Raw genomic sequence first — 26099 nt, forward strand, 5'->3', positions numbered from 1 at the left:
GAGCTAAGATGCTCAGCCACGCCTGCAGGATAACTGAAGTAGGTCAGGTGGGGAGAGGGTAGAAGAGCGTTCTAGGCAGAAAGAACAGTACCTGTCAAAGCTCCTGGGTCTGGACCTCCAGAGACCATGGAGACCCCACACCCCAACCCACCCTCGCTGCTGCTTGCTGCCTGGCTGCCTTTGGGTGAAATGGGTCAATCCTAGGGATAGGGGCCTGAATTGAAAGGGTACAGGGTTTTCATCAAGGTCTCCTCCATCTGTCAGGCCACCTATCAATATGTCCAAGGATGAGACAGAGGGTAGAAATGGAAAGACCCCTGGGGACCACCTGGTCCAAGACCAAAATTCAGGTGGCCGCAAAAGGAGTGAAGCAGTCTGCGGTGGAACAAAAGGGCAAGAAGTCAGCACTGAGAGAAAACGCTGGGCCAGCCAGAGTCAGCCAGGGCGCTGGTGCGTACTCCGCCCCCAAGCCCTCTGCCCCACCCCCACCCCGGGTTCGTAGTGTGGACGCTGAGACTCGGGGAGTGGGGGCGCTGGCTGCCTCGGCGACGCCCTGCTGCACTTTTGGCGCCCAGCGTGTATCAGCTGGTGAAGGAAGGGGAGTCCCGGCGGGCTGGGGGCCGAGTGCTGCAAAGGATCCCTAAGTGGCTGGGTCACAGTCGGTGTGAACCCAGAGCCCCCGCCGCTCTTGCTGTGGTGGTAGGAGCTGGGGCAGGGGGGCATGTTCCCACCGGACTCCCGTTTCCCGCCAGCTTGCTGCTCAGGCTGCGCACCCCTTTCTGAGCCTCAGTTTCTCCATCCATAATGTGGTGAGAAGGGCCCCAAACCCAGAGGCGTGGGCGGGGCCTCGGACCTCCGGAGCCCCGCCCCTCCCGGAGGCGCCGAAGCTGCGAGGCCCCGCCCTCCGCCCACGAGGAAGTGGCTGCGGGTCCCAGAGCCGGCTCGGCGCGTCGACTGCCCAGAGTCCGCGGCCAAAAGCCCTGAGGTGAGGGGGCCCGAGGCGTTGGCGCCCCCCACATGGAGGCTCTGGGGGGCCGCCCGGAGCTGAGGGGCGCCTGAGAGGCGGCGGGGATGAGGGGGCGCGGGGCGAGGACGAGGGGAGGGGCGCCTGGGGGTGAAGCGGGGGCCTTCCCGGATGTGTGGGGGCGCCTGGAGGTAACGGGACGCCCAGTGCTGAGAGGGTCCGGGGCGCGGGGGCGCGGGTGGCGGACCCCTCCGCGGGGGACAGCGCAGGGCTCACCGCAGCCGGCGTCCTCGGGGTGGCCGAGCCCCCGGCCCGTGCGCCCGCTCCTGCCTCCGCCCCCGCTTTCCGGGTCCGTGACTTTGCCCTGCGGTCGCGGTCGGCGTCCCCCGTTAGTTCGGTGGGCGACGGACCCACGCCCAGTCACTTCCCCTCCATCCTCCAGCCTTCCGGGTTGCTGCAGCGGGAAATGAGCTGGCGTCCCCGCCCGGCCCCTCCTTCCTCCCCGCGCCCCTGGGCCAGGGCCGAGGGGCCCCCGCCCGCGGAGCCAGACCCTGACGACCTGACCGGCCGCTCGGTCCCCAGCTGCGGAGCAGGCGCGGGGCTGCGCGGCGGGGCGGGGCGGGGCCGGGGCCTCGGGCGGCGGCAGCACGGGGATGACTGGTAGGAAGCAGCCGGGGCGCTGGCTCCCCCACCCGTCCGTTATTCCGGGCTGTCCGCAGGCTGCTCTCACCCGGAGGTCGGGACTGCCAGTGGGTAAGGTCGCCCATTGCCTGTGAGGTCTCAGGGCCCAGGTAAGAGCGCCAGCTCCTTCCTTCACTGGCTGATGACCTTAGCAAGCCCCCTAACCTCTCTGGGCCTCAACTTGCCTTATCTGCAATATGGGGACCGTTCAAGTCCTGAGGCATAAATATGATTATGTGGGTAAGGCACGTGACAGTGTGCCAGGCACATACTCACACAGAGTATGAGTGTGCGCTGCTATTGGCCTGCCCCCTTTTACCAAAGCGTCTCTCCGGGTGACCCTAACCTGAGATTTGGGGTGGGATCTGCTGTGCCTTTTAAGAGCTATATGACTTTGAGCAACTGTTGGCTTTTATCTGAGACTCGGTTTCCTTCTGTACAAAATGAAGTTTAAAAAGAAAACTGCTTAGGCTTGCTTTATATTTTTTCTTTTTTGAAAATGTAAGTGGGACCTCATAATTTTATTACATATATATATATATATTTTTTATTGGCTTGCTTTAGAGAGAATAGAATGTATGTGAAAGTTCTGGGGAATCCTGGGCATTTAGAGATGGCAAGTAAAGTTAGTTTATTACACATGTGTTTGTAATAGTTAAATACAATCCATGTTAATATCACGTGTTCTTATTCCATATCTGTAGTCGTCTGGATTTTTTTACCCTGTCCTCATTACAAAGAGGATTATTATGAACATGTTTGCTTTTAAAAAAAGTCAGAGGTTATTTTCTTAGCACTAAAATGAATTTATGTCACCAAAGAGTGTTAACAATCTTTTTTTAAAGCATTTTTAAAATATTGTGTTTATTTCTAGAGAGAGGGGAAGGGAGGGAGAAAGAGAAGAAGGGAAACATCAATCGGTTGCCCGTGGTACTTGACCAGACTGGGGACAGAACCCACAACCCAGGCTTGTGCCCTGATCGGGAATTGAACTGGCAGCCGTTCACTTTGTGGGGAGACACCCAACCAACTGAGCCAGGACAGGACAATAGTGTTAACAGTCTTAACTTCCTGTTCTTGTCATTCTGTTTTGTTTGTTCCTAACCCAGCTGTCGAATTATACATTATCACATTGGTCTTCAGAAAGACTGAACAAATTAGCAACATATGAGAATTTCTCTACAGCCCCGCCAGCATTGAGTTTTATGTGGTTTTGATTTTTGTTTTGTTTGAGTTACTTTAACTGGGGCTTTATGGTGCGATGTGGTTGTTTTCATTTGTGTTTCTTGACTTAACTTTCTTTGCCTGATTTGTGACTTCAAGAGCAAAGTTGGGGAGAAGGGATCGGCTGGCCTGTTTGGGGTGGCAAAGGCTGCTCCACGCACAACAGGAAGTTGAGTAATTGCTTAGCATGCTGCAAAATGGCTCGGGGCAGCTCTCTCCAGCCAGCCTCTGAGCTGGGTGGGGACTTCCCTCAGTGCCTGCAGAGCAGAGATCCTTGCTCCAGGCAGCTCTTGCGTGGATTAGCCTCAAGTATAGCCAAATGTCTGGAGTTAGAGAAGGCGGGGCAAGCTTCTTGAAAGTAAGAAAAAACTTACAGTGGGTGCCTTGTCCAGCCCCAGCCTTTTGTGGATGGAGATGTGAGGAAAGCATTGTCTGAGGGCATCCAGCCAGCATGGACAGAGCCAGAATTTGAACCCGGCTCTTTAAGAAAGGAGCGCAGAGGCCTGAGACCCTTGGCAGGGCAGCCTGAGGCTTCACCGGGCTTGCTTTGCCTCAGAGAGGACCTATATTCTCCCCAAATTCTCGAAAGTTCCTCTGGATTATGGGTTTCCAAGCTTTTCCGATCATCGATCCTATCAAGAAAAAAATTTGAGCACATGCTCTCCAGTAAATATTTACAAATTTCATCCACGTGCCACTGAAGTCATACAGCATGTCCCTTATAGACCATCCCCTAAGACAGACATGAAAGGACACGATTCATTCATTCAGCCACATTCAAGAATACTTACTGAGCACCTGCCATTTGCCAGGTACTCTAATTGGTGCTGGGGATACATCAGTGAACAAGTAACCCATGGGGCTTATGTTCACACCCCGATGTGTGGTCTTTGGCATCCGCTGGATGGAAACCCACACCTCACCTTGGAGACCAACACCCCATTCTGGCCCCCATGTCACTCTTTGCCCTCACACCCCCAGCCATGGGTCCTCCTGGGTCCAAGCACACTGAGCATCTGCTGTGTGTGGACGTGGGGGAGGTACTGCTGGGACCACAGAGAGATCCTGGCTCCAGGCTGCGGGAGAGCAGGGATTCTTTCAGGGTTTGGCCCATGTTCCCCCAGTCTCGTTCAGTTTCAGAGGTGATGGGGGGCTGCACTGGTTGTGGACTCCAAGTCCCAATGCCATCCCCAGGGTTCCCTCCTCTCCTTGTCTTTAACCGTCAAATGGGCCCACAGGGTGCTGGCTCACAGAACCATGTGACAAGTGGGTGGGTGTCCCAGAGGCCACAGCCTCAGCCTGCCATTGTCTCTACCAGGAACCATCACTGAGGGACACAAGGGCAAAGGAGTTCCAACAGCGTTTTCCTCAGAAGGAGGTTGACTGGCAGTCAGCCCATCTCCCCACCTCTGTAGGTAGAGATTTTCCTGGCAATGATTAAGTCAAAGTTCCCGAGGCGGGTGGCCCAGTGTGAAGGCTGTTTCCCTGGGTCTGACCACAGGGACAATCCAATGATTCCTGAGCTAGGAAGCTACAGTGGCTAGAGAAGCCTCTCTCCTCTCTAGGTTCCCACTTCCTCCCTAGTAAGTGGGGGATGGGAGTCATTGTTGAGGCCCTGCTGGTTTCAGTTGCTTTGCAGAAGTTATGAAAAAAGGGAAATGCATGTTGCCCACTCCTACTGCCTTCCACCACACCCTCTGTCCCCCTTAAGGTGCTGTTTCAGTGAACTAGGAAGTATTTCTGTCTGAATTCATGCTAAAGGGTGAGTGGACTGCTCATCAGTGTAGTCTGAACCTCCCTCCCCTGCCTGTCCCACTGTGCATGTGGCCATCTTTGCCAGCCCCTCCCTCTCCCACTTGACAAACTTTGGGTCCCAGGAAAAAGTGGTGGGGGCTCCCTAATCCTCTCGGTTACATGGCTTGCTAGTATGGGGCCACTGTCCTCAGCTGACCCAGATTCCCATCTTCACAGCCTGGAACTCTGGAACATCATGCTAGATAGGCTTTTCCATGACTGGACACTCTTGCCAAGACCTTGCAAGGGGCAGAAATGCCTGGCCACATGCGACTCTGTGACAGTTGGAGCTAGGAAGCTGGGTTCTGCTGACCAGCTTGAGCCTGAATCTGGGGTTTAGGGCCCTCATTCTCATCCTGGGCTGCAGCCACAAGGCTTCTTCCCTCTGGGCCTCCTGGGACTGAAGGGGTCAGGGGTGGCTAGCCTCCACTGGAGCCCGGGGGTTTGGTAGTGGGTTCTGGCTTTAGCCCTGCCCCTGCCCTGTTAGTGATCTTGGGAAATGGTGGGCACAATTTAGCAGTCAGACAGGCCTGGAGCTCCCACTCCTGAGTTGTCATCTGTAGTGTAGACAGTGATGACACCCTGCCCCAGCAAAACTGGATGCCAACCCTGGCCCAGTGCAGATGCATTGGAAGCTTGGGGGAAATCCCCATGAGACCTGGGCTGACAGCTTGGTCGCCACTTCCGGGGCTTTGCTCTACACAAAGAGGCCTTATAAGGAGAGAGGCTGGGGAGGCAGCCATTGTGGGAGCAGTGTGCATGTGTGTGTGTGTGTGTGTGCAAGGCTGAACACACCTGTATGGGAGCAGTGTGCTTATGTAAGTGCAGAGCTGAACGTACATGAGTATTTGTGGCCCGAGCCTGGGCTGCTGAGGAAGTAATATTCACTTTGGTCTTTACGGATGAGTAGGATGTTGCTAAACAGAACAGAGGCGGGCATTGAGTGGCTGGAGAGAATGGCTTGCAGGAATGAAGTGTGGACAGAACTGGCCCTGAAGGAACATGAGGCACATCCCCAGGGAGCAGTCTTCCTTGGGGAGGGAACAGCATGTGTGCAGGCCAGTTCTGCATGCCCCAGGCACAGAGGTGCCTGAGGGCAGCAAGCTTGAGTGAAGAACTGGCAGGGGGGCCTCGCCCACCCTCACGGCCAGGAGTGAGGGCGTGGCCTGAGAGGGCAGTTGCTGGGAGGAGCCAGCCAGTCCAGGGCGGAAATGTGCAGAGCTGGGTGAGACGGGCTAAGAGCAAAGAGAGGCTGTGGGTGACCCACCTAGATGTGCACACCACCCCTCCTCAGGCCACCCAGCTCCCCTGCAGCTCAACCAGTGGTAGGGGGAAGCTGGGGATGTGCAGGGACTGAGCTGGGATTGGGGGAGGGAGGCAGTGGCTGGCCCCTCACCGGGTGGGATGTCCAGTGGCTGTTGCTGCTTTGAGGCCTGAACTGGGCCTAGTCTGGGTACCTCCTCCAGGTACCTAGCTGCCCTCTGGGCTCTCCTTCACCTCACACTCAGGCTTATTTATTTTTTTGGAGAGGGGAAGGGAGGGAGAAAGATGGGGAGAGAAACATCAACGTGTGGTTGCCTCTCACATGTTCCATACTGGGCCCACAACCCAGGCATGTGCCCTGACTGGAAATTGAACCTCAACCCTTTGGTTCGCAGTCCGGCACTCAGTCCACTGAGCTACACTGGCTGGGGGCGCAAATGGGTTTTCTTGATGAGAATGGAATCTGTCTGTCCACCTGTGCACCCCCTACAGGTGCCTACAGACCAGCCCCCTCCCCTCCCCTATGTCCTCTCTCCACCTGTAAGAGAGTGGGGAAGACCAGGGCTCTGGGTGTAGAGAGCACCGGTCTCCATTCTACCTGGGTGAGCTCTGGGTTTTCTCTGAGAAAACCGAGGCACAGATAGATGATGGGTGATGTCCTGTCTGGCGCAGGGTCCCAGAACACCCCACTCACAGTAGTGGCTTCACCCACACCCCCGTACCCCCCGTTCACCATGCCATTCTTTGTTCCCTGGAGCCTCAGAGTGAAGCAAGGCACCAAGCCAGAGCTGGGAGGCAGGGTGGCCCCTGCTGCCCTCCTGTGAGGTCAGCTGGGGCCTAGTCTGTAGCAGGGGCAGGGTTGACTTGGCTCCTCCCCTTTGGGCACAGGAGCTGAGAAGCCATGGCCTACCACAGCTTCCTGGTGGAGCCCATCAGCTGCCACGCCTGGAACAAGGACCGCACTCGTGAGTGCCCTCTGATCCCCAGAGCACACGTGGGCATTAAAGCAGCCAGGCGCCCTGGACTGTGGGCTCTGTGGGGTCCAGCTGTCCCCCTCCTTCATCCTCAGTCCTGGGTGCTTAGGAGGGAAGGGATGAGCAGCTCCGGGACAAGCAGGGGCAGCTGGGCCAGTGGGCACTGAAGGGTGGAGATGAGAGCAGAACCCGAGAGGGCTGGGCTGTAGGTGTGGGGGCTCCCGGGAAGGGGGAGGGGGAGGGGGTGGGAACCGAAGACATAACCCACAAGGGCAGGTAGTGAGATGAGCTATGAAGACCAACCGATAGGGTAGAGGAAAGCAGTGGAGGCAGAGGTGCTGGTTTAGAAACGGTGGCCGGGGAAGGCCTTTTGAAGGAGGTGACATTTGTACAAAGAACCTAAAGGAGGGGAGGGAGGGGCAGGTGTAGAGTCTCTGAGTTGGAACAGCAAGGAGACTATGGCTGGAGTTGAGAGCAGAGGTCAGTAGCAGGGGACTGGGAGAAGTTCCCAGAGGTCATGAGACTACTGCAGGGACGTCCAGGGTGGTACAGGTGAAGGGTGACCAGTCACTAGGGAAGTGTCATGGGGGAGGGAGCCTGAGGGACTTCAGAAAACCCCTCTGAGGCAGAGGAGTCGGAGTCTCAAAGGATACGGTGTTGCCCAGATGGCCTGTGAAGGGTGTTCTGGCAGAGGGGAGTTGTGAGGGTGGGAGGGAACCTGGGCACGCACACATCCTCCAACTCCCCACACCCCGCTCGTCTTTCCTGCAGAGATTGCCATCTGCCCAAACAACCACGAGGTGCACATCTACGAAAAAAGCGGGGCCAAATGGGTCAAGGTTCATGAGCTCAAGGAGCACAACGGGCAGGTGACAGGTGGGTCAGGCTGGCTGGGACTGCCTTCCTGAAAAGAGGTAGGGGGTTGGTGTGGCCAACCAGGGCCGTCCATCCGCTCACTGTGTTGGTAAGGATAGTTCGGGTTGTAACACAACCCTGATTCAAAGTGGCTTAAGATATAAAAGGATTATGTTGGTTCCTGTTACTGTAAAACTCAGAGTTTTGGGTTTCGGGAAAGGTTTGATCCAGCAGCTCACATCACCATGGATGCTTTGCTTTTCTGTCTTTTGGCTTGGCCTTCCAGCATGTTTGGTGATAGCTGTGGAAGCTGTAACACCCTCAGTTAGCTCTAGTAGCATCTCCCAGAGCAGCTTTCATTCAGATTGTGACCTCTGGAGCCATGGACACTACATGGACACTGTACAGTCAGCCACCTCTGCTTAGTTCACTTCAACCCAGTGTCCCGCTCCCCATCCCACAGGCATCGACTGGGCTCCTGAGAGTAACCGCATTGTGACCTGCGGCACAGACCGCAATGCTTACGTGTGGACACTGAAGGGCCGCACATGGAAGCCCACGCTTGTCATCCTGCGGATCAACCGGGCTGCTCGCTGCGTGCGCTGGGCCCCCAACGAGAACAAGTTCGCTGTGGGCAGCGGCTCCCGTGTCATCTCCATCTGCTATTTTGAGCAGGAAAATGACTGGTGGGTGCCTGGGTGGGGCCTAAGTGGGCTGTGAGGTACCCTGGGCTGCAGACCAACAAGGCCCAGAAAGCACCAGCTGGGGTTTTGGGCCCCCTGTTCACACGACCCTGGAGAAGTGGGTCCTCTCTGGACCTTGTAGGTGAGGCGAGGGGCTCTGCACACCACCGGGTGCTCCCACAGCCCTATTTCAGTAATAGACACAGACCACTCCAGACCACCTCTATGGTGATCAGATTAAGCTCTGCACATATGTTGACTTCCCATGGTTCCCTGGACTGGGCATCTGTTGTTGTCTGTACTTCACAGATGAGCAAAGTAAGGCCTTGAGGCAAAGCCACTTACCCAAGGTACCCAGACACAAGCTTCCAGCTGTATCATAATCTTCTCCCCTGAGTCTCTGAGGGCACAGGCCAGGCAGGAGCTCAGGCTGGAGTCTGGGAGACCAAAATTCAAATCCCACTCTAGCCCGTTAGCAGCTTCACTGAGCCTGCCGGGGTTGTGAGGTTTAAAAGAGACCAGGGATAGAGTTCCCACACATTACTGGTCAGAACTTGGCCCTGACAAGCCCATGGGCTGACAGTACCCAGATGCCTCCCTCTTGGGACCTCAGTGGTCTGTAGGACCCAGCGGGAACCTGAAGTTCCTGGGGCACTGAGGCCAGTGGGTTGCCCACCTGTCTGTTCCTCCCTCCCCCTACCTGTCTGACTGCTGTATCCAGGTGGGTGTGCAAGCACATCAAGAAGCCCATTCGCTCCACCGTCCTCAGCCTGGACTGGCACCCCAACAATGTGCTCCTGGCCGCAGGCTCCTGCGACTTCAAGTGCCGGTGAGAGGGTGGGGCCCTGACATCCATGCAGGAACAGGGATTGGAAGGTGAAGGGGAGCCCCCTCCTGGGAGCCCCACACCCTGCTTTCCAGACTAGCTGCAGACCAATTCTGCTGTAAGCAGGGTGACCTGGGGGCTCATTCGAGCATCTGTGAGGTTTTGCTCTTTCAAGGATCATCAGTGGGTCCTGTCCCCAGCCCTTGGAGAGCCTTAGCCTCTTTCTGCCTCTTAATGTCAGCAAGGTTTCTTTCCTAGGTCTTCCTCTCCAGCTTCATTAGAACCTCCCACCTCTTCAGTTTCCCTCCTATCTGAAGGAAAATGAATGGGTGTGCTTTTTCACACTGGCGTATAAATGACTGATAAGCGGGGACAGAGCCTGCCTCATTATCTTAAGGCCTGGAATGTAGTCTCCAGTAGCCACTGGCTGTTTTTACTTCTGCCTTCAGCAGCCCCAAGTCTCCCCAGGTCTCCAACTCCCAGTTCCAGGCAGATGGCCTACGTCTCTGAATCTCCACCTGGGAAACGAGGCTACTACCACGGGCTCTGGAGGTCCCTTTGGAGGCCCTGGGCACAGGAAGGGTGATGTCCTGATGAGGCTCTATTGGTGGGTAGGGAGCCGGTTTGTTGGCACCCTGGTCTGTCAGTTGACCCCATGCTGGCCCTGGAATGTAAAGAGGAATAATGTGTGAAAGAGCATGGGCGGGGGGCAGAGTAGAGCTGGCAGGACAAGGGGCAAGATTGGTTCAAGGTGCAGAGTAAGAGGGAGGAAGGGCACCTAGGAGCTGGCTGTGGAGTAGTGACCAGTATGATGGAGACCAGGACACCCTTTGGTGGTGTGTCACCAATGGATGGTCAGTCCTCAGGTAAGATAAGAGTCACAGGAGTTCACAGGACAATGAGCTGGGAGACCTCTTGGCCCCACTCATTACACAGAGAGGGCACTAAGGCCCAGACTTGACCATGTGTGAAGATGCAGGTCTTGGAGAGCTGGCTCTGGTATCATGAGCTCCCAGCCAGATGCTCTGACCCTACCAGGCTGCTTTGAGAAAGGGTGTCTCTTGGTGGGGCCCCTCTCCCACCACACCCACCCAGTCACCTTTTTTTTGGGGGGGTCCTCTGTGGGCAGGATCTTCTCAGCCTACATAAAGGAGGTGGAGGAACGACCAGCACCCACCCCGTGGGGCTCCAAGATGCCCTTTGGGGAGCTGATGTTCGAGTCCAGCAGTAGCTGCGGCTGGGTGCATGGTGTCTGCTTTTCAGCCAGCGGCAGCCGTGTGGCCTGGGTCAGCCACGACAGCACCGTGTGCCTGGCCGATGCTGACAAGAAGATGGCGTGAGTAAAGGCCACCCAAGGGGAGGACAACCAAGATATAGAGCAGGAAGGGGCTGGTATGGCTGATATCTCTCTCTCACTCAGAGTCGCAACTCTGGCTTCTGAAACGCTGCCACTGCTGGCCTTGACCTTCATCACAGAAAACAGTCTGGTGGCCGCGGTAAGGAAGGAGGGAAGCAGTGGCCCTTTAGAGCAGGTCTCCCAGTGAGCCTAGAGATGCCCAGGCAGTTATATCCACTTGTTCTCTCCTTTCCTCGCTTCACTCCCTTTCCCCCTTCCACCTGCACTCCCTCCCTTCCTTTCATCCAACCATCCACCCATCCTTTCATCCATATACCTCTATTGACCAGAATAGGTTGCATTAAGCTATGGTAACAAAAGTATCCCCAAACACAGGGACAGACTTGCTCACTTTATATGCCCAGTGTGGGTGTTGTGAGGGGGGCTCTGCTCATTGCAGATGGAGACTTTGTCACCAACATGCTCCCCCAGCTGCCATGGAGGGAGAAGGGGGAAGTGGACTACATGCCCTGGATGGATCCTAACATTTATGCTTACTTTACTGGCCAGTAGAAATGACAGCCACACCTAACTCAGAGTGGGTGTGTGCAGGGAGTGCAGTTTTACCATGTGTCCAGAAGGGCACTACTGCTCTCCCACTGCCTACCTGTCTATCAATCCCTTTTCACCACCCCAGCAAACATAATGGGGCTCCCAGAGGGAGAGCAGGGTTATTTGACCTAGAGAAGATAGAGCTGTGGGGGTCTCTTTCAGAGCAAGTGTAACCTGCTGGTTAGGATAGGAGGCCCAAACATGCCTTCTTATCTAGTTGCTGGCCTTGCTGAGGTAGGAGCCGCCCCCATATGCTCACGCCTAACATCTGGTCCCTCTACCTGGGCTTGGCCTGGCTATGTCCTCAAGTGGGTATAAGCTTCCCCATAGCTCCTCCACCCAAGTCCCGCATCCAGCCATGGGGTTCGTCAGACTCATGGCCCAGTGCCCCTTGGCGGCACGCCTTGCTTCCAGCCTGTTTCCCTTTGCGGAAAATGGGGGCACTGCGCCTGCCCTCAGCCTGTGCTCAAATAGCACCCGGCACTCACCGCAGGGCCACGACTGCTTCCCAGTGCTTTTTACCTACGACGGCGCCGCGGGGACGTTGAGCTTCGGTGGGCGGCTGGACGTGCCCAAGCAAAGCTCGCAGCGTGGCTTGACAGCCCGTGAGCGCTTCCAGAACCTGGACAAGAAGGCAAGCTCTGAAGGAGGTGTGGCTGGAGGAGCACTAGACTCACTGCACAAGAACAGCGTCAGGTGAGGGTGGGCCTGGGGCGGGCCCTGAGTTCACTGCCCAAAAAAGGAGCCAGGTGACGGTGGGTGGGCGGGTGGGCGGGTGGAGCGGAGGAGCAGAGGGCCTGGAGGGGGTGGGCCTGGGAGCTGCTGATCTGGACTCACTCCAGCAGCATGAAGGCAGGAGCCCTGGTACAGGGACCCAGATCAGCCTTTTCAGGTTGCATAAAAATAGTATCGGGTAAGGGCAGAGCAGCCAGCCTCTCAGCATTTGTAGGACATGGCAGTGTGGGGATCATCACAGGCCTGGTGCCTGTAGTTCTCGGCAGGGGGTAGAAGGGGTGACAAGGCAGTGACCAGCCAGTGACCAGCCAGCTTATGAGCTGGGCCATAGCTGAAGCGGGCCTGGTGCTAGAAACTGGTCACCTGGTAGCGGAATTAAGGGTCAGGTTACAGTCTCCTGAGGAACTGGGTGGGACGAGGTGAAGACCTTCCAAAACTTCCAAATCCTACCAGCCACAGGTGTCTGCTCCATGGCAAATAGAGAAAAAATTGTGACAAGACTTTTCTGACCGAGCCAGTTCAACCCTCCTGTGAGTCCAGTGTTGTCTTCAGACCAAACACCTTTGCCGGGCTTTCAAAGCTCTTCAGAACTAACTCCTTGACCTCCCAGCCCCATCCTTTACTTTTTTTTCCCATTGTGCCACCCTGCCATCACTACACACATTCCCCAGACACATACCCTTCGTGCCCTGCCCAGGCCTTTGTGCCCTGTTCCAGATGCCTGGGCTGCTGTGTGCACCCTTCACGTTACTGCTGTTCCTGAAGCAGACTTGTGAGCCCCACTCTCATCCTGTACAGCCTGCCTCCCAGTCTCTCCCTTTGAGGCACACCCCAGCACTTGTCCCTGAAGTCAGGAGCTCCTGGAGGCAGTATGGACTTGAGTCCAGCGCAGGCATAGGCTGGGATCCATAAAAGCCTCATGCTTTTTGCAGCCAGATCTCAGTGCTCAGTGGGGGCAAGGCGAAGTGCTCACAGTTCTGCACTACTGGCATGGATGGCGGCATGAGCATCTGGGATGTGAAGGTGAGGCTCCCCCTCCCCACCCTTCTCCCTGGCAGCCACCCTGAATGCCCTGTCCCTCCTTCCTACAGGAGAAAGGCACTTGGATGAAATGAGGTGGGGGGATGAGAGGCAACCACTTGACACCTGGGCTCAGCAGGCTCTGGAGCAACTTTTTAGGGCTGGGATTCAAACCCAGGTCTGCTGGATCCCAAAGACAAAGTTTTCAGTCCTCTGCCTGGCTGGGGCAGGGCAGGGGCAGGCCAGGTCCCTGCAGGTAGGACAGCTGCAGGACAGCTGAGAACCAGTCTATTCTGTTCACCTCCTTCCAGAGCTTGGAATCAGCCTTGAAGGACCTCAAGATCAAATGACCTATGAGGAGAATGTTGGCCTCATCCCAGCTGCTGGGGGAGGGATCAGGGAAGCTAAAGCTTGCTTTGCTGAATGTTTCTGGGGTACCAGTTTGGGTCCCCACAGGGGAAAGGGATGGGAGGGGTAGGAAGCTTTTCTTACCTATTTGAAGGAACATGTGCCTTTTTCTTGAACAAAAACTTTTCATTTATTGTAAAAATATGTCCCTAAAGCACTCTGCTGGTCATGAATTGCTTCAAAACATGGAGGTAATAAAAATATAATTGTAGACATGCTTGCCGATGTTTCGAAGTTGTTGGTTTTTGCATGGACATAGGTAGCTAATTTTTCTTGCCAGTAAAATTGATTGGTAAACCCAAGAGCCTTCCCCCAAATGGTTCCTTTGCCACTGCAGTCCTGCCCGGAGGCTGCCAGGACCAGGCTGTTTTTCCTGTCAGCCATTCGGTAGTCAGGTTCTTAGACAAGTGGTTGCTCACTCCAGGTTGCTTCTGGGCTTTAATGTAAATTTATTTCTACTCTATTTAATGTTTGCAGTGGGTTTCTGGTAAATGCTCATTTTTTAAGTTATCTTTTCCTTCATTCTCATTTTATTCAGGGTTTTTTTGTTTGTTTAATCACATACTTTTTCGTTACCTACTTACATAAATCATGGTTTTAGTCTTTTAATCTAGATAATGAGCTTTTTGCAGGCCAGGGTGAGCTACAGATGCTGGTAGCTGTGGTATCCCTCCTGGGGTGCCCAAGGCTGTTGACCTCCAGCATGGTCAAGCCCAGGGGTGTGGTAGAGATCGCTGGGAGTCAGAGGCTTGCTGCCATCTCTGCTACTAAATCCTGTCTGACCTCAGGTCAAACCCTCCCACTTGGCACCCTGTCACTGATCTCTGAGGACCACATGCAAAGAACACTGCTGTTCCTGAGGCAGGACGGGCACTGTGGCCAAACCTGCAGGCAACCCATGCGATTGTGCTAAGCCCGTGTTCCTGCTGCCACCCCCACCAAACTGGGCAGTAAGGACTGAATGGGGTATTGGCTGGCAGTCATGCTGGGTATCGGCTATTGGGATGCTTCCTCCCAGCACTGAAATCCTGAGGCTGTCACCACCAGGGGGCACCCGGAGGACAGGACAGAGAGGTCCAGTACTGATGCCAACCTGCTGTGGATGTGGGCAGGTCCCTGGCCACTCTGGCCTGAGATCCCTACTTGGTTACAGGGAGGGGGCTGACTCCTATATCCTAAGGTCTTTCCAGTTTGGATGCCTGGGGTCCAGTCCCCAAACCCTGCTCAGTGTCAATTAAACTTTGTGGGGCAGGCCTGACTTGAGTGACAACATGCCATGCTGAGTGAAAACAGCCCAGGCACAGGGTACCAAAGATGGATCATAGAACAAGGATTTATGATAATGTCAAGTTTAATCTGCCAAATATACAAGTTGGATTTGTGGAACGTGTTTGCCTGGGTGCTGCACAGTAAACAGGTTTCTTGAAATGATCCATGGATAGGGTTAAGAACAGGCCCTGGCCAGAAGGGTGGGAATTGGGCAGAGAAGGGCACAGGGGAGGCCACGGGACGAGCCATGACCCTCAGGGACGCAGGGGTACAGGCTCCCAGGTGACAGGCCCTGAGTGAGCACCCAGGCAACACAAGTGGGCTGGCTGTCAAAAACTCACCAGCACCCCTTACCGTGCAATCTACTGGACAAATGGAAGCTCTTCTTACCCCACCTCCCAAGCACCCCCAACAAGGGTTCTGAATTCTAAAAACAGCAAAAACATTCGAATGGTTACATATGAAATGCTGTCCTGCATCTTTCTGTCTCAAAGATAGCAGCTGCCCCCTCCCCCCAGCCCCCCACCCACCATCCCCCAAACGATTTCTGTGCCAAGATGAAGAGGAGGCCCCAGGCTGTGGGGGACTCCTTATCTTGAGGGGCTGCTGCAGCGGCGCCAGGGCACAGGGTGGGTGAGACACAGCAGCAGTCCTGGCCGCCATGGCCCAGTTCCCTGGTATCTCCTCCTTCAGGCCACACTACTTATTCAGGGATAGCGACTGCATTCGTTTTCCTGACAGGGTTGCATCATCTTTTGCTGAGGGTGGAAAGGAAAGGGTAAGTTAAAACAACCCCTCCACATATACATCCCCACTCCCAGAATCATAAAACTAAGTCTGAAAGGCCTCAGAAAACATTTGTGGGGAGATAAAAAGACTGGAGGAGGCCTGCCTGATGTCCTCCAGAGGGACAGGATTTCTGCTGAAGCCACTGAACCCAGCTATCCAGACACTGAGTTTGGGGGCCACTCCTTACTGGCCCACCAACACATAATACATAATCCATGACACAAATAGAAACTCTTAGCACCCCCTGCCCCTGCAGGACCCAATAATTCTAATCTCTCCACATGGGTTATGAATTCTCTAAAATCGGCAACAGTGTTGAAATAGTTACACAGAAAGTTTCCTGCTTGGGATCTGTGAAGCAAGAGCTGCTAGCAGGGAGTTGGGATAACCAGGTATCTACAGTGTGGTAACAATGTCCTTGGGCAACTGCTTTCCCATTTCTAGGCTTCCATTTCCTCGCATGTGGTAAGGAGGCAGGATGTGGGAATGTGTGAGACCAGGAGACAGAAGGACATGAGTCAAACACTCCTATAAACCAGACCAACTCCCACAGGCCAGATTTCATCTGAGTCTGTATCATAAAATCCAGCCTACCCTGCACCAGCTCCCCAAGCCCCCAGACAACTCTCTCCCAGCCACACGAGGCACCAGACCTTGGTGGTACTTTTCAGACTCGAAGGTCTGCACTTAGTACACCCCTGAGACCTCCCTCAGATGCCATGGACAGTGCTGAGGTTCAAACCCGTACTTGACTCCATGCTTCCGCTGGACCCTCCTGGAACCCTGAGGGGGAGAGGGCAGAACGCCCACTTCCACCTGACAGTAAGGAAGGTGCATACATTCAGGGTAGGCCTCTACCAAACAACCTGACCCCATCCCATTTCACAACCAGGACAGTGAAGTACAGGGTTTGGTGCCCAGACCCAGAGTCCAGCAATGCTCCAGTGACTCAGGACTTACCTTTCCTCTCTTCTTCTTTCTTCCTGGCAGCCTCCTCCCGCTGTTTTCGGATGATCGCCAGCCGGGCAAGGTCAGCCTTGGCTTGCTCTGTCTTCCCAGCTAAATGCATTTTCATGTAACGCTCTTTCGCTTTCTGCTTCTCGATTTCTTCTCTGTATGGATAAAATAGTGTCACAGGGAACATCTTCCCCCCATTATCAGCTAGATGTGGAAGCCAGAATAAAGGCCAAGTACTTAGGCCCAGGGCCCAAGTGGTGAACAGCACCCTGGCTAGGGGAGGGGCCCTGGCTCCATGTCCCCCCTCCTTGATGGACACTCACCAAACACACCGAGGGACAGGTCTGGACCTCTGCATAACAGGCTCAAGGGCCTAGGGGGAGTTCAAGAGGTGTACTCAGCTTCCTCAGATGGAAAATACAGCATAGGGGCTCAGCACTAGTGACCTTTGAAAAGCCTTAGCATAGTGTGGACCATGGGGTAGTGAGGGGATGGGCAGGGTGTAACTAACTAGGATCTGGTGTCCACACTGAGAAATGAGAACCAAAACCAAGTGAACCATGTATCCAGAGAAGATGACCAGGAGGAGGAAGGCAATACAAAACACATTCTATAAGGAGTGAACCAAGTGTCCACAGATGGGAACCAGACACAGCCACTCTCAATCAGTGCAGCTCAGATGTGCATGAAGCTGCCACCAAGGGAGTGATCCCCCATAGATGGGGGTGTGAGTAAGAACTGGATTCCCACGGAACAAAGGAGACTTCTACCAAGTAGAGAGAGGTGAGGGTCCTTACAGGATTCCCTTTGAGGATCTTCTTCCCAAGACTGAGATTCTGGACTAGAGTGGACACCTTCCATGGTGTGAGATTAGAGTGTCTCATTTACACCAGGTTCCTGGAAGAGCCAATTTTGGAGGTGGCAGGGAAGTCCTGCCTGGCAGGAGCTTAGGGAAGGGAGTGTCTTGATATCCAGAGGCCCCATAGCACACAGGGCTGGGGAGTAATGAAAAACAAGGCATGGATCCTGGCCAATGGGGAGGGAAAGAAATCCAGCCACCAAAGTCAGACGAACAGATGTCTCGCCCGGAAAACTGTACAAGATGCTTCAAAGATGAAATGGGAATACCTGTCAGCCCAGCAGATCCTCCCCTGAAAGGGGGGGGGGGGGGCACAGAGGCATCTGGAATGATAAACAAAGCTGCCTGAAGGCTCTGCAAGGCCCCCTCAGTGAAAGCTAAGTGCCAGGCAGGGTGTGGGCCTCTCACTCTGCAACCCAAAAGGCAGGAGTAGCAAAGGCTGCCTTTTTCACTGGTGAGAAGCTACTGGAGGGGGACAGTCTATCACAGCCTCTAATCACACCCCAAGCTCATGGGCCTTCCCTGTGGGTTTTCATATATCTTGTGGGATTTTCAGCCACCACCATGGAGCCAGCACAGGAAGGTGAATTTAAATACTAGGAGCCCAGTCAGAAAACAGGGCCGCTTTCCCTAGTGGCCTTCAAGCTCTTCTTGTAAGTCTCTTGATGTCAGCTGGTGTCCATCAAAAGTCAGGACACTGCTTGTGGAAAACTAGTCATGTGTAGGACCCTTGGTTACTCGACTGTGATCCTCACACAACCTATGATGAAGCTATCTGAGCTCCATTTTCAACTGAGACTTGGAGAAGGCTGGGGCAGCCAGTGGATCTCCCCACACTGCTGCCTTCTGGACTCCATAGGCCCCAAGTCCCCTCCCGATCTCCATGGCCATGACATTATAGACAGATGAAGGCCAGGAATGATGATACCAGGTTGGATAAGGGAAGCATCCCTACTATGGAGGCAGGAACTGCAGCATAAACCTCTGCAACCCTGGGGATTACTTCAAGTGCAACACTCACGTCTGAATCTGTTCTTCTTATGTTTTTATTGGTGAACTTAAAAATTCTGATTTTTGTTTTTTGAAGAAGCTTCTATAGAGCCTTTAAGGAATGACATGAAACATAAATCAACACCACAGCTGGAGCCCCCACCCAGCCACCAAGGACCTCAGAGCCCAGGAAGTTAGAGCCTCAGAGGAAGTGAATACCTCAACCCCCTACAGGTCAGCCCCTGGCCTGTGTGCCCACATCACTAGGCTCAGCAGCAGAGGTTACCGTTCTCTCCTTGAAAGCTCCTTGGGCCCATCCAGGTCCAGTTGTGTGACCTTTTTGGTTGTCTGTGCCACTCGGTTGGGGTTCTCAATGTCGATAAGGCCTTCCACGCCTTTGCGTTTTTGCTAAGACAGGAAAAGAAGCTGACCGTTGGAGAAGTTTAGGTCCTGCAGAGCCCCTGAAGGCCACTCCCAACATCCCCCAACTGGATGGAGACAAACTCCTGTTCCACCCCCAGCTCAACACAATGCTTGGCTCAAAGACTCACAGTGGGAACAGCACTCAGGAGTGTCCTCACCAGCCTGGGAGGTGCAAAGAAAGCTAGTACATGTGACTAGAGCCTAACCTATGCTAAGTCCCAGCAGCCAGGGATTATTATCCCACTTTCAAAAGTGACAGAATGGAGGCAGAGGATTCAATAACTTGCCTAAAGCCAACCAGTAAGTAGACAACAGATGAGCCCATCACGAAAGCTCCCAACATAGAAGACTCACTTCACCACCACTTTAAGCTCAGCCTCGGAAAGCAGTTTTCCATGGAACCTCACACCCAACTGCAACTAGCAATGCTGGATCCCCAGAGTAGGGTGGGCCAACAACGGTTTCAGGACCAATTTTAATTCCCAGCCATCTAAGCTTACAGGAGGGAAATACAATTTGAGTCATCAGATCATAATCTACGGGTTTTGAGAACTGGCCCAAGAACCTGGAGCCTGTACCTCCCACACCCCTGGAGAAGATCAGAAAGAAATGAGAGCACAAGTTCTTGATGGAGCAGATTTGGTCAAAGTTTCCGACCCTGTCAACTCCATCTTTTCTCTTCAATAAAGTGACCAGAAAGACAGCTTCTGAACACCAGACAATCTGACCACTACACAGAGCTGCAGATACCTATATCCAATCTGGATGCATATATACACCTCAACTTGGATACCTGACATCACAAAATTAATGTCTAAAACAGAACTTGAGATTCACCCTCAACCCACCGTGCTCCTCCCCACAGTCCTAAGCATGGCCTTATTCCTTCCCTCACCTGCCTCACCCAACCCTCAGCAAACCCCACTAAGTCTATCTCTAAAATATGGCTTGAATCTGCCCACTTTTCTGTACTGCCATTACCACCACCCTAATATAAGTCATAAATTCTTGTTGGGATACCTACCAATACCTCCCTGCTTTCTACCCTCAATACCCTACAGTTCACTCTTTGCAGAGAAGCCCAAACAATCTTTTAAAAGCAAATCTGGTCATCTCTTTCCAACTTCAAGACCTCCACCAGCTGCCCTCTGCTCACCTTCAGTGAAACCCAATCCCCTTCAACAACTACACAGCAGCTACCTTTGCCAACCTCTCCTCCTCTATACCTAGCCACTCCTTACCCACCAAGTCACAGTCCCACCAACCTCTCTGTTCCTTACACATGCTCATGGTGTCCCCACCCCAGAGCCTTCGCACTGCTAATTAATCTGGCTGCCTTGACTGCTGTGCATGGCTGGCTCCATCTTGTTTGTGAGATCTCAATTTAAAAGTCACCTCCTCACCACACACTACTCCAGGTACCCTCAATCACAGTCCACTACTTGAAATTATACTGTTCATTACTTCCTTATCATCTATACAATCATGATTTCTCAGAATGTGGGAAATGCATCAAGCGATTTCATCGTTTGAACATTACAGAGTATACTTACATAAACCTAGATAGTATAGCCCTCTGCTGCAATCATGTGTGCTATATATACTTTTTAAAAAATATTTTATTTGTTTTAGAGAAGGGAAAGGAGGGGAAAAGAGAGGGAGAGAAACATCAATGTGCGGTTGCCGCTCATGCACCCCTTGTTGGGGACCTGACCTGGCTTGCAACCCAGGCAGGTCCCCTGACTGGGAATCAAACCGGTAACCCTTTGGTTCACAGGCCGGCGTTCAATCCACTGAGCCACCACCAGCCAGGGCTGTCTGTGTTATATATACTTTTATATAACTGACAGTACAGTAGGTTTCTTTACACCAGCATCACCACAGACACATGAGTAATGCATTACACCACAATGTTACAATGGCTATGATGTCACTAGGTGGTAGGAAATTTTCAGCTCCATTATAATCTTATGGGACCATCCCATAACCTTATGGGACCAACTATGTGGTCCATCATTAATGAAAACATCATTATGCAGCATATGACTGTATCTCCCACCAGAATATAAACCCTTAAGAGCAAGGACTCTGTCTAAATCTAAAATTGGCACTGGTAATCAACAGGCACTTGATAAATGTTTGTTGGATGAGTAGGTCCAGGTCCCAGGCCCCCACCAAACTCAGTACCTGGTAATCATCTTCTTCATCCTCACTCTCATCAGAATCTAGTGACTTCTTCTCCTTTTTGGGGTCACCTGCAGCCCCATCTCCACTTTCTTCTCCTTGTTCCTCTTCTTCCTGTTTTAGAAATGGACAACCTATAGAATTAAAAATGCAAAACCAACCCCCAAGACTGTGATCCCTGCCCTAACCACCTCCAGACTATGGATCTTGAGAAGACTGGGACCAAGGAAGACAAGGGTCCTACTCTAAGACCCTGGCCCCCCATGGGGGATCTGGGTTAGAGGCAGCCTATCCACTTGACTGTACAGCCTAGAAGCCATCCCTACAGTCCAGCAAGCTCCTCACACAGCCACAAAGGCCCTGTTCCCCTTCTCAGGGTAGGTACATCTCCCAGGATCAGAAGGATGCAGCTGTGGGGCTAGAAACCATAGTCCTATTCAGCTCCCCTCCTGCCTCCCCAGCTGCCAAATTGTACTGACCTTCTTGGGCAAGTCCTCCCCAACTTTCCATTCCCACGGTCAGTGGCAGGCCAGTCCTCCAACCTGCCCATACAGACGACCTGCTACATTGACTTTCCAAGACAATACCCCAGCATACCACTTCCCTCCGCCTTTCTTGCCTCCCCACCAAAGAGATCTCTTACAAAAACTATACATTCTTGCCCCTTTAGCACTGGCCCACACATTCTCCAAGATCCTGCTCAGCTGCCAGTGCCATCAGGCAGGCCCTCCTTCCCTCTACCCCAGCCTGACTGTGCTCCTTCGGCCTTATGCAGATGAGGATCTTATGGTGTGGTAGGGGACATGAACGCCAATGACAGAAACATATTTTGTTTCCTAACAGTGGGCTGGAAACAGCACTACAGAAATAGAGTAGAGGCAACTACTAAGCTTGCACTGGAAGGGGAAGGGTGGGTACCACCAGTGAGACACAGAAGAGGTGACACTGAGCAAGGTCTGGGGAACAAAAGTTACTTCGTCTGGTAGGGTGTGGGAAAGGCAGGGCATCATGTTATGCTGGGTTTGGCAAGCAGTCCTGCATAGCTAGAGCAGACAGGGGTGGTGCTGAGAGCTCAACCTGGGGATGAGCAGAGCCTGACAGTGGGAGAGCCCCTGGAAGGTGGGAACACAGAACAAGAACAGACACACTAAGGCAACCATTTCTAAGTGAACAAAAAAAGCTCTAATTGATCCAATCAGAGGATGGCTGGCATTGGTTGTTCTGAGACTCCTGCCTATTCCTTCCTGCTCCCCCAAACTTCAGGTGTAGGATTCTTCCTGAGAATGGGTGACCCTTGCTTGGCTTCTCTGGGTGCCAGAGGCAGAGCGCCACCCTGGGGCACTGGAATGGCCTAGACAGGCGCATACTCACCCGGGCCTTCTGCTTTTCAGCCTGGAGCTGTGCATCGATCTCCTCGGGGCTCGTGTACTGCCGTGCCCGGCCTTTATGGCCTCCCTTTCTACCTGCAGGAGGATTGGCAGTTTAGGAACACGGGCAGGAAGTACCGTTCTTGATTGAGCCCCAGAGGGCTGTGTCCTGCTGGAGGCACTCTCTCCAGAGGTTGCAGACCTCACTTACCCCTCACAAAGTACCACCCAAACCTATACTCCCCCACCCTCACGTGTTCAAAGGGACAAGAGGCAACATATGTCCATCTAATGCAGCACCAGACTATGCTGGATGCAGGCTCCCACAAACAAGACCTGAGGGGAGGATATGGGGGAGGGAATACTACATCTAGTGACTGGCTAAATCCTCTGGTTCCTTAGATTCCAAACAGTAGATTCAGACGAAATCATGACAACATGGACCACATCCCTGCTGTCACTACAATTTTTTACTTGAAATGGTCTGTCAGAGCCATGGGCTCATGGGATCTGCAGAACAAACTTATGGTGCAGGACAGTCACAGCTGGTCCCATTTTATAGACAAGCAGACTTAAAATCAAAACAGAGCAGTGAAGAACACAAATGTTGCAGTCCAACCTTGGGATTCAAGTCTCAGTTCTACCACTTACTAGCTTTGTGAATTACTTAACCTCTAAGAGTCTGAGCTCTTTCACGTGTCCCTGCCTCAGAGCGTTGTCATGAAGATGGATTTAACATACTTAAAACTGTTGGGACAGGGCTTGGCATGAGATAAACACTATAAAAGTGTTTGTTGTGATTGTCACTTTTCTCTCTATACAGTATTTGGGGCAGGGGGAGGAAACAAAGCCACATAGGTGATTTACTATACATGTCAGGGAATGCAAAATATTAGGTTAGTGAAAAAGTCCTTTTAGTTTTTTCCCATAAAAGACACATTTTTCATTATCAACAATAACTTTATTGATTTGGATATTTTGAGTAAGTTGGCTATCTCCCGCTATTGGCTTCTAGTGGGTAGAGGCCAGGGGTGCTGCTAAACACCTTCCAATGCATAAGACAGCCCTACAACAAAGAACTGTTTGGCCAAAATGTCAACAGTATCGAGAAACTTCTCAAACCACTTTTGATACATTTAGTCACAGCACCTTCTCCGCACACTGCACAAATCTTTTTTTTGCATTTCAGCTGTGTTTTCACCTTTCTTGAAACAATAATAAATAATAATAATATGCTGAAAATGTTGTGTATCTTCCTCCATCTTCAATAGTCAAACGGATGCACAAAATTCATCAGTTTTGATGTTTTAAAAAAATGCATGCTGCTATGACAGCTGTCACAATACAATCTAACAAAATTGTTTTGAATGAACTTAAAAACGACTAACCACTACTAAAGCCATTGTACAGAAAAAATTAAACTTTTCGCCCAACCCAATACTTCATGTTCATCTAAGTAGTATGATAGAAAGAGAAAACTTAAAACCTATTGGGGAAAACTTTCTTGTGCTTGGAATAAGAAACAAAGTTGAAAATAAATCTGACTACTGCCTAAGAGTTCGTAAGAGTTAAAAATATGACTAGCAATTAAAGTTCATCTGGGAGTATCAGTTTTATAGGCTGACCTCTACTAAAGCCATCAGTCAGTTTTATAGCAAGGTGGCACCCCTTCTGCTGGTCCCAGAGGACACTCGGATGGCTGTGGTCTTGACCCATCCCCACCTTTCCCGAAAGCTATGGTCCACCTGACTTCCAGCATGGCTCTCGTTAGTAGCAGAGGATCTCTATTAGGCAACCAGAGCTGCTCTGAACTCCAAAGACAGTAACAAAGATACTGGCCTCCCCTGATTTCCTAGACAGCAGCTGCAGAACCATAATTGGGCTGCTACAAAGTACACCACCCACTTTTAATGACTACCTGGGTTCCCAGGAGTGTCTCAGTATACGCTCATGAATGTCCTATTGTGAGAGATCAAGCTTGCCATTATAAGAAACCAACACCCTTTCTTGCCCCCTTAATATTCCAGGCAATAGTAACAACTCAAAATTGGCTACTACAGGCTCCCATCCTGCACACTTGACTATGGGATGCTGACCTTAGTTTGGTCCATAGTAACTTTTATCAGAAGCCCTTCATGCCTTTAAAAATGTTTCGGTTATATAAATGGAAATAAATTTGGTCTTTTGCTCATGGGGAATTTGATACCTTAACATCTTCATGTTTTGTTTCACTTTTGAAGCAAATTAACACAAGCAAGAAATATAAATCTTGTTTCATACAAAGCTTTTCACAGGTCAAAAGGCCATGTCATTTAACCAAGAATTCACTTTTAGGACTTTCTAACTAACCTCCAACTGTGGCTCAAAGTATCTCCTACAGCCAGAATTCTGGACTCTGAAGGGCTCACTTAGCATACTCTTTGTGCAGAAGACTAAAGAACATAAAAACATGGCTATTCCTACCACAGAATAAACCAGTAAATAGCTACGTTTAAATGGACACAGCTCTGTAAAGTCCACTGTCGCTGGAAGTAGAGTCAAGAAGTCATTTAGGTTTGAAAATGCTCCAAGTACATTTTCCTGTGGGTGGATACACTTCAACCAACATGACACATGATCTACCAACATTAACTGAACATATGTTCTGTGCCAGGAGCCAGCCCGGCACCTCAGGTGCTATCATTTTATGACCCCTGACTCCAACTCTCCAACCTAAGGGTCATCAGCCAGGCGTTCCAGATGAGGAAAACAAGCTGGCAGAAGTTAAATAACTTGTCAAAGCCACAGGATGAACTTCAAATCGAGAAGTATTGCCTTACGACAAAGAGGGTGGAGGAGGGTCGACAATGTACTGGGAAACCACAGACTCTTTACCTTCTTGGCCAAGGAACTGAAAAAAATCTTACAAATAACAATAGCTAACGCTTACTTGGCACCTGGCTGCCCCTCACTGTATTGCGCGCTCCACGTGGATTATCTAGTTTAAAGCACAGCATCAGGTAAGTACTATGAGGTAAGTACAATCATTACCCACGTTAGCAAACGAGAAAACCGAGACGGGGAAATTAAGCGACTGGCTCAAAAGCACACGTCAAGCCGATGCTGATGAATACGGCACTCAAAGCTCAGTCTCCAACGCTTAAGAGCACCAACTTTTGTCTCTTATCCGGCAGGCCTGCCTTAGCCCAGAGCCCGAGAGGGCCCACGTTTTACACGCGAGGCAGGTGGGCCCTGCACAGGCGCGGGACGTGGTGACTCAGTCCACGGCGAGTCTACAATAAAGCAAGCTCCAAACTCCTCCATTCCAGGAGAAGCGCGCCCTACATCTGGCCTTGTGCGTCGGCGAAAACCCGGAGCCTCCGAGTTCCCTTAGACCCCCGAGGGAGTGGCTCGAGGCCACGATGGTCCTCTCCACGTCGAGACAATCAGGCGTCGAGGCCCAATCTTGGCCCTCAGCCGACACCGACATCCTCCCTCTGCGCCGCTCTCCGAGACGGCCCCGGGCTCAGTAGGCAGGAGGAGCCAGACTCCGGCCGCCCCACGAGGCCTGCCGGCCACGCGCGCCCGCCCCTCACCTCCTTTAGGCATCGCGGCTCCGGCGGCGGCAGCGGCGGCGGCAGCGGCAGCGGCGCCTTGCACTGACACCGGAACCGGAAATACCCGGGGATGGACGTCTTCCGTCCAGCCCAGTCCCGACCGCGGGCCGCCGCCGCCGCCGCCGCGAGGACTGGGAAACACTGGAAGGCCGGAGCCCGAAGCTGGGCTGTCCCACGCACCGCCTGATTCCAGGCTCGCACGCGTGCTGCCGGGCAACAACAACCCCCAGTCTTCTCGCCTGGGGAGACGCGTATATCGGCGGGTCAACCCCTGGAAAGGGAGGATAAAA

At 52.7% G+C, this 26099-nt stretch overlaps 2 protein-coding genes across 3 annotated transcripts; one reads left to right on the top strand and one right to left on the bottom strand.

Annotated features, from left to right (window-relative positions):
• The first annotated feature begins 833 nt into the window (after positions 1-833).
• Positions 834-13592, top strand: ARPC1B (actin related protein 2/3 complex subunit 1B). Of its 2 annotated transcripts, none has more exons than XM_024571531.4 (10): positions 834-985; positions 6815-6891; positions 7672-7776; positions 8219-8441; positions 9160-9267; positions 10394-10600; positions 10685-10760; positions 11706-11908; positions 12880-12970; positions 13279-13592. In XM_024571531.4, exons 2-10 carry the CDS (start codon positions 6828-6830, stop codon positions 13315-13317), a joined length of 1116 nt encoding a protein of 371 aa, XP_024427299.1. In that variant the 5' UTR covers positions 834-985; positions 6815-6827; the 3' UTR covers positions 13318-13592. The 2 variants fall into 2 exon arrangements, with proteins under 2 accessions (XP_024427299.1, XP_024427300.1); XM_024571532.4 differs by having other exon boundaries at positions 12884-12970.
• A 1116-nt stretch (positions 13593-14708) lies between these two features.
• On the bottom strand, positions 14709-25943 carry PDAP1 (PDGFA associated protein 1). The gene is made up of 6 exons (XM_053910969.1): positions 25789-25943; positions 22218-22309; positions 20850-20960; positions 18526-18647; positions 16394-16545; positions 14709-15402 (listed from the first exon to the last, which is right to left on the bottom strand). The coding sequence occupies exons 1-6, from the start codon at positions 25799-25801 to the stop codon at positions 15344-15346; spliced, it is 549 nt and encodes a 182-aa protein (XP_053766944.1). The 5' UTR covers positions 25802-25943; the 3' UTR covers positions 14709-15343.
• Positions 25944-26099: the final 156 nt, after the last annotated feature.

The sequence above is a fragment of the Desmodus rotundus genome, chromosome 1 (assembly GCF_022682495.2).
Source record: "Desmodus rotundus isolate HL8 chromosome 1, HLdesRot8A.1, whole genome shotgun sequence".
Taxonomy (NCBI): domain Eukaryota; kingdom Metazoa; phylum Chordata; class Mammalia; order Chiroptera; family Phyllostomidae; genus Desmodus; species Desmodus rotundus.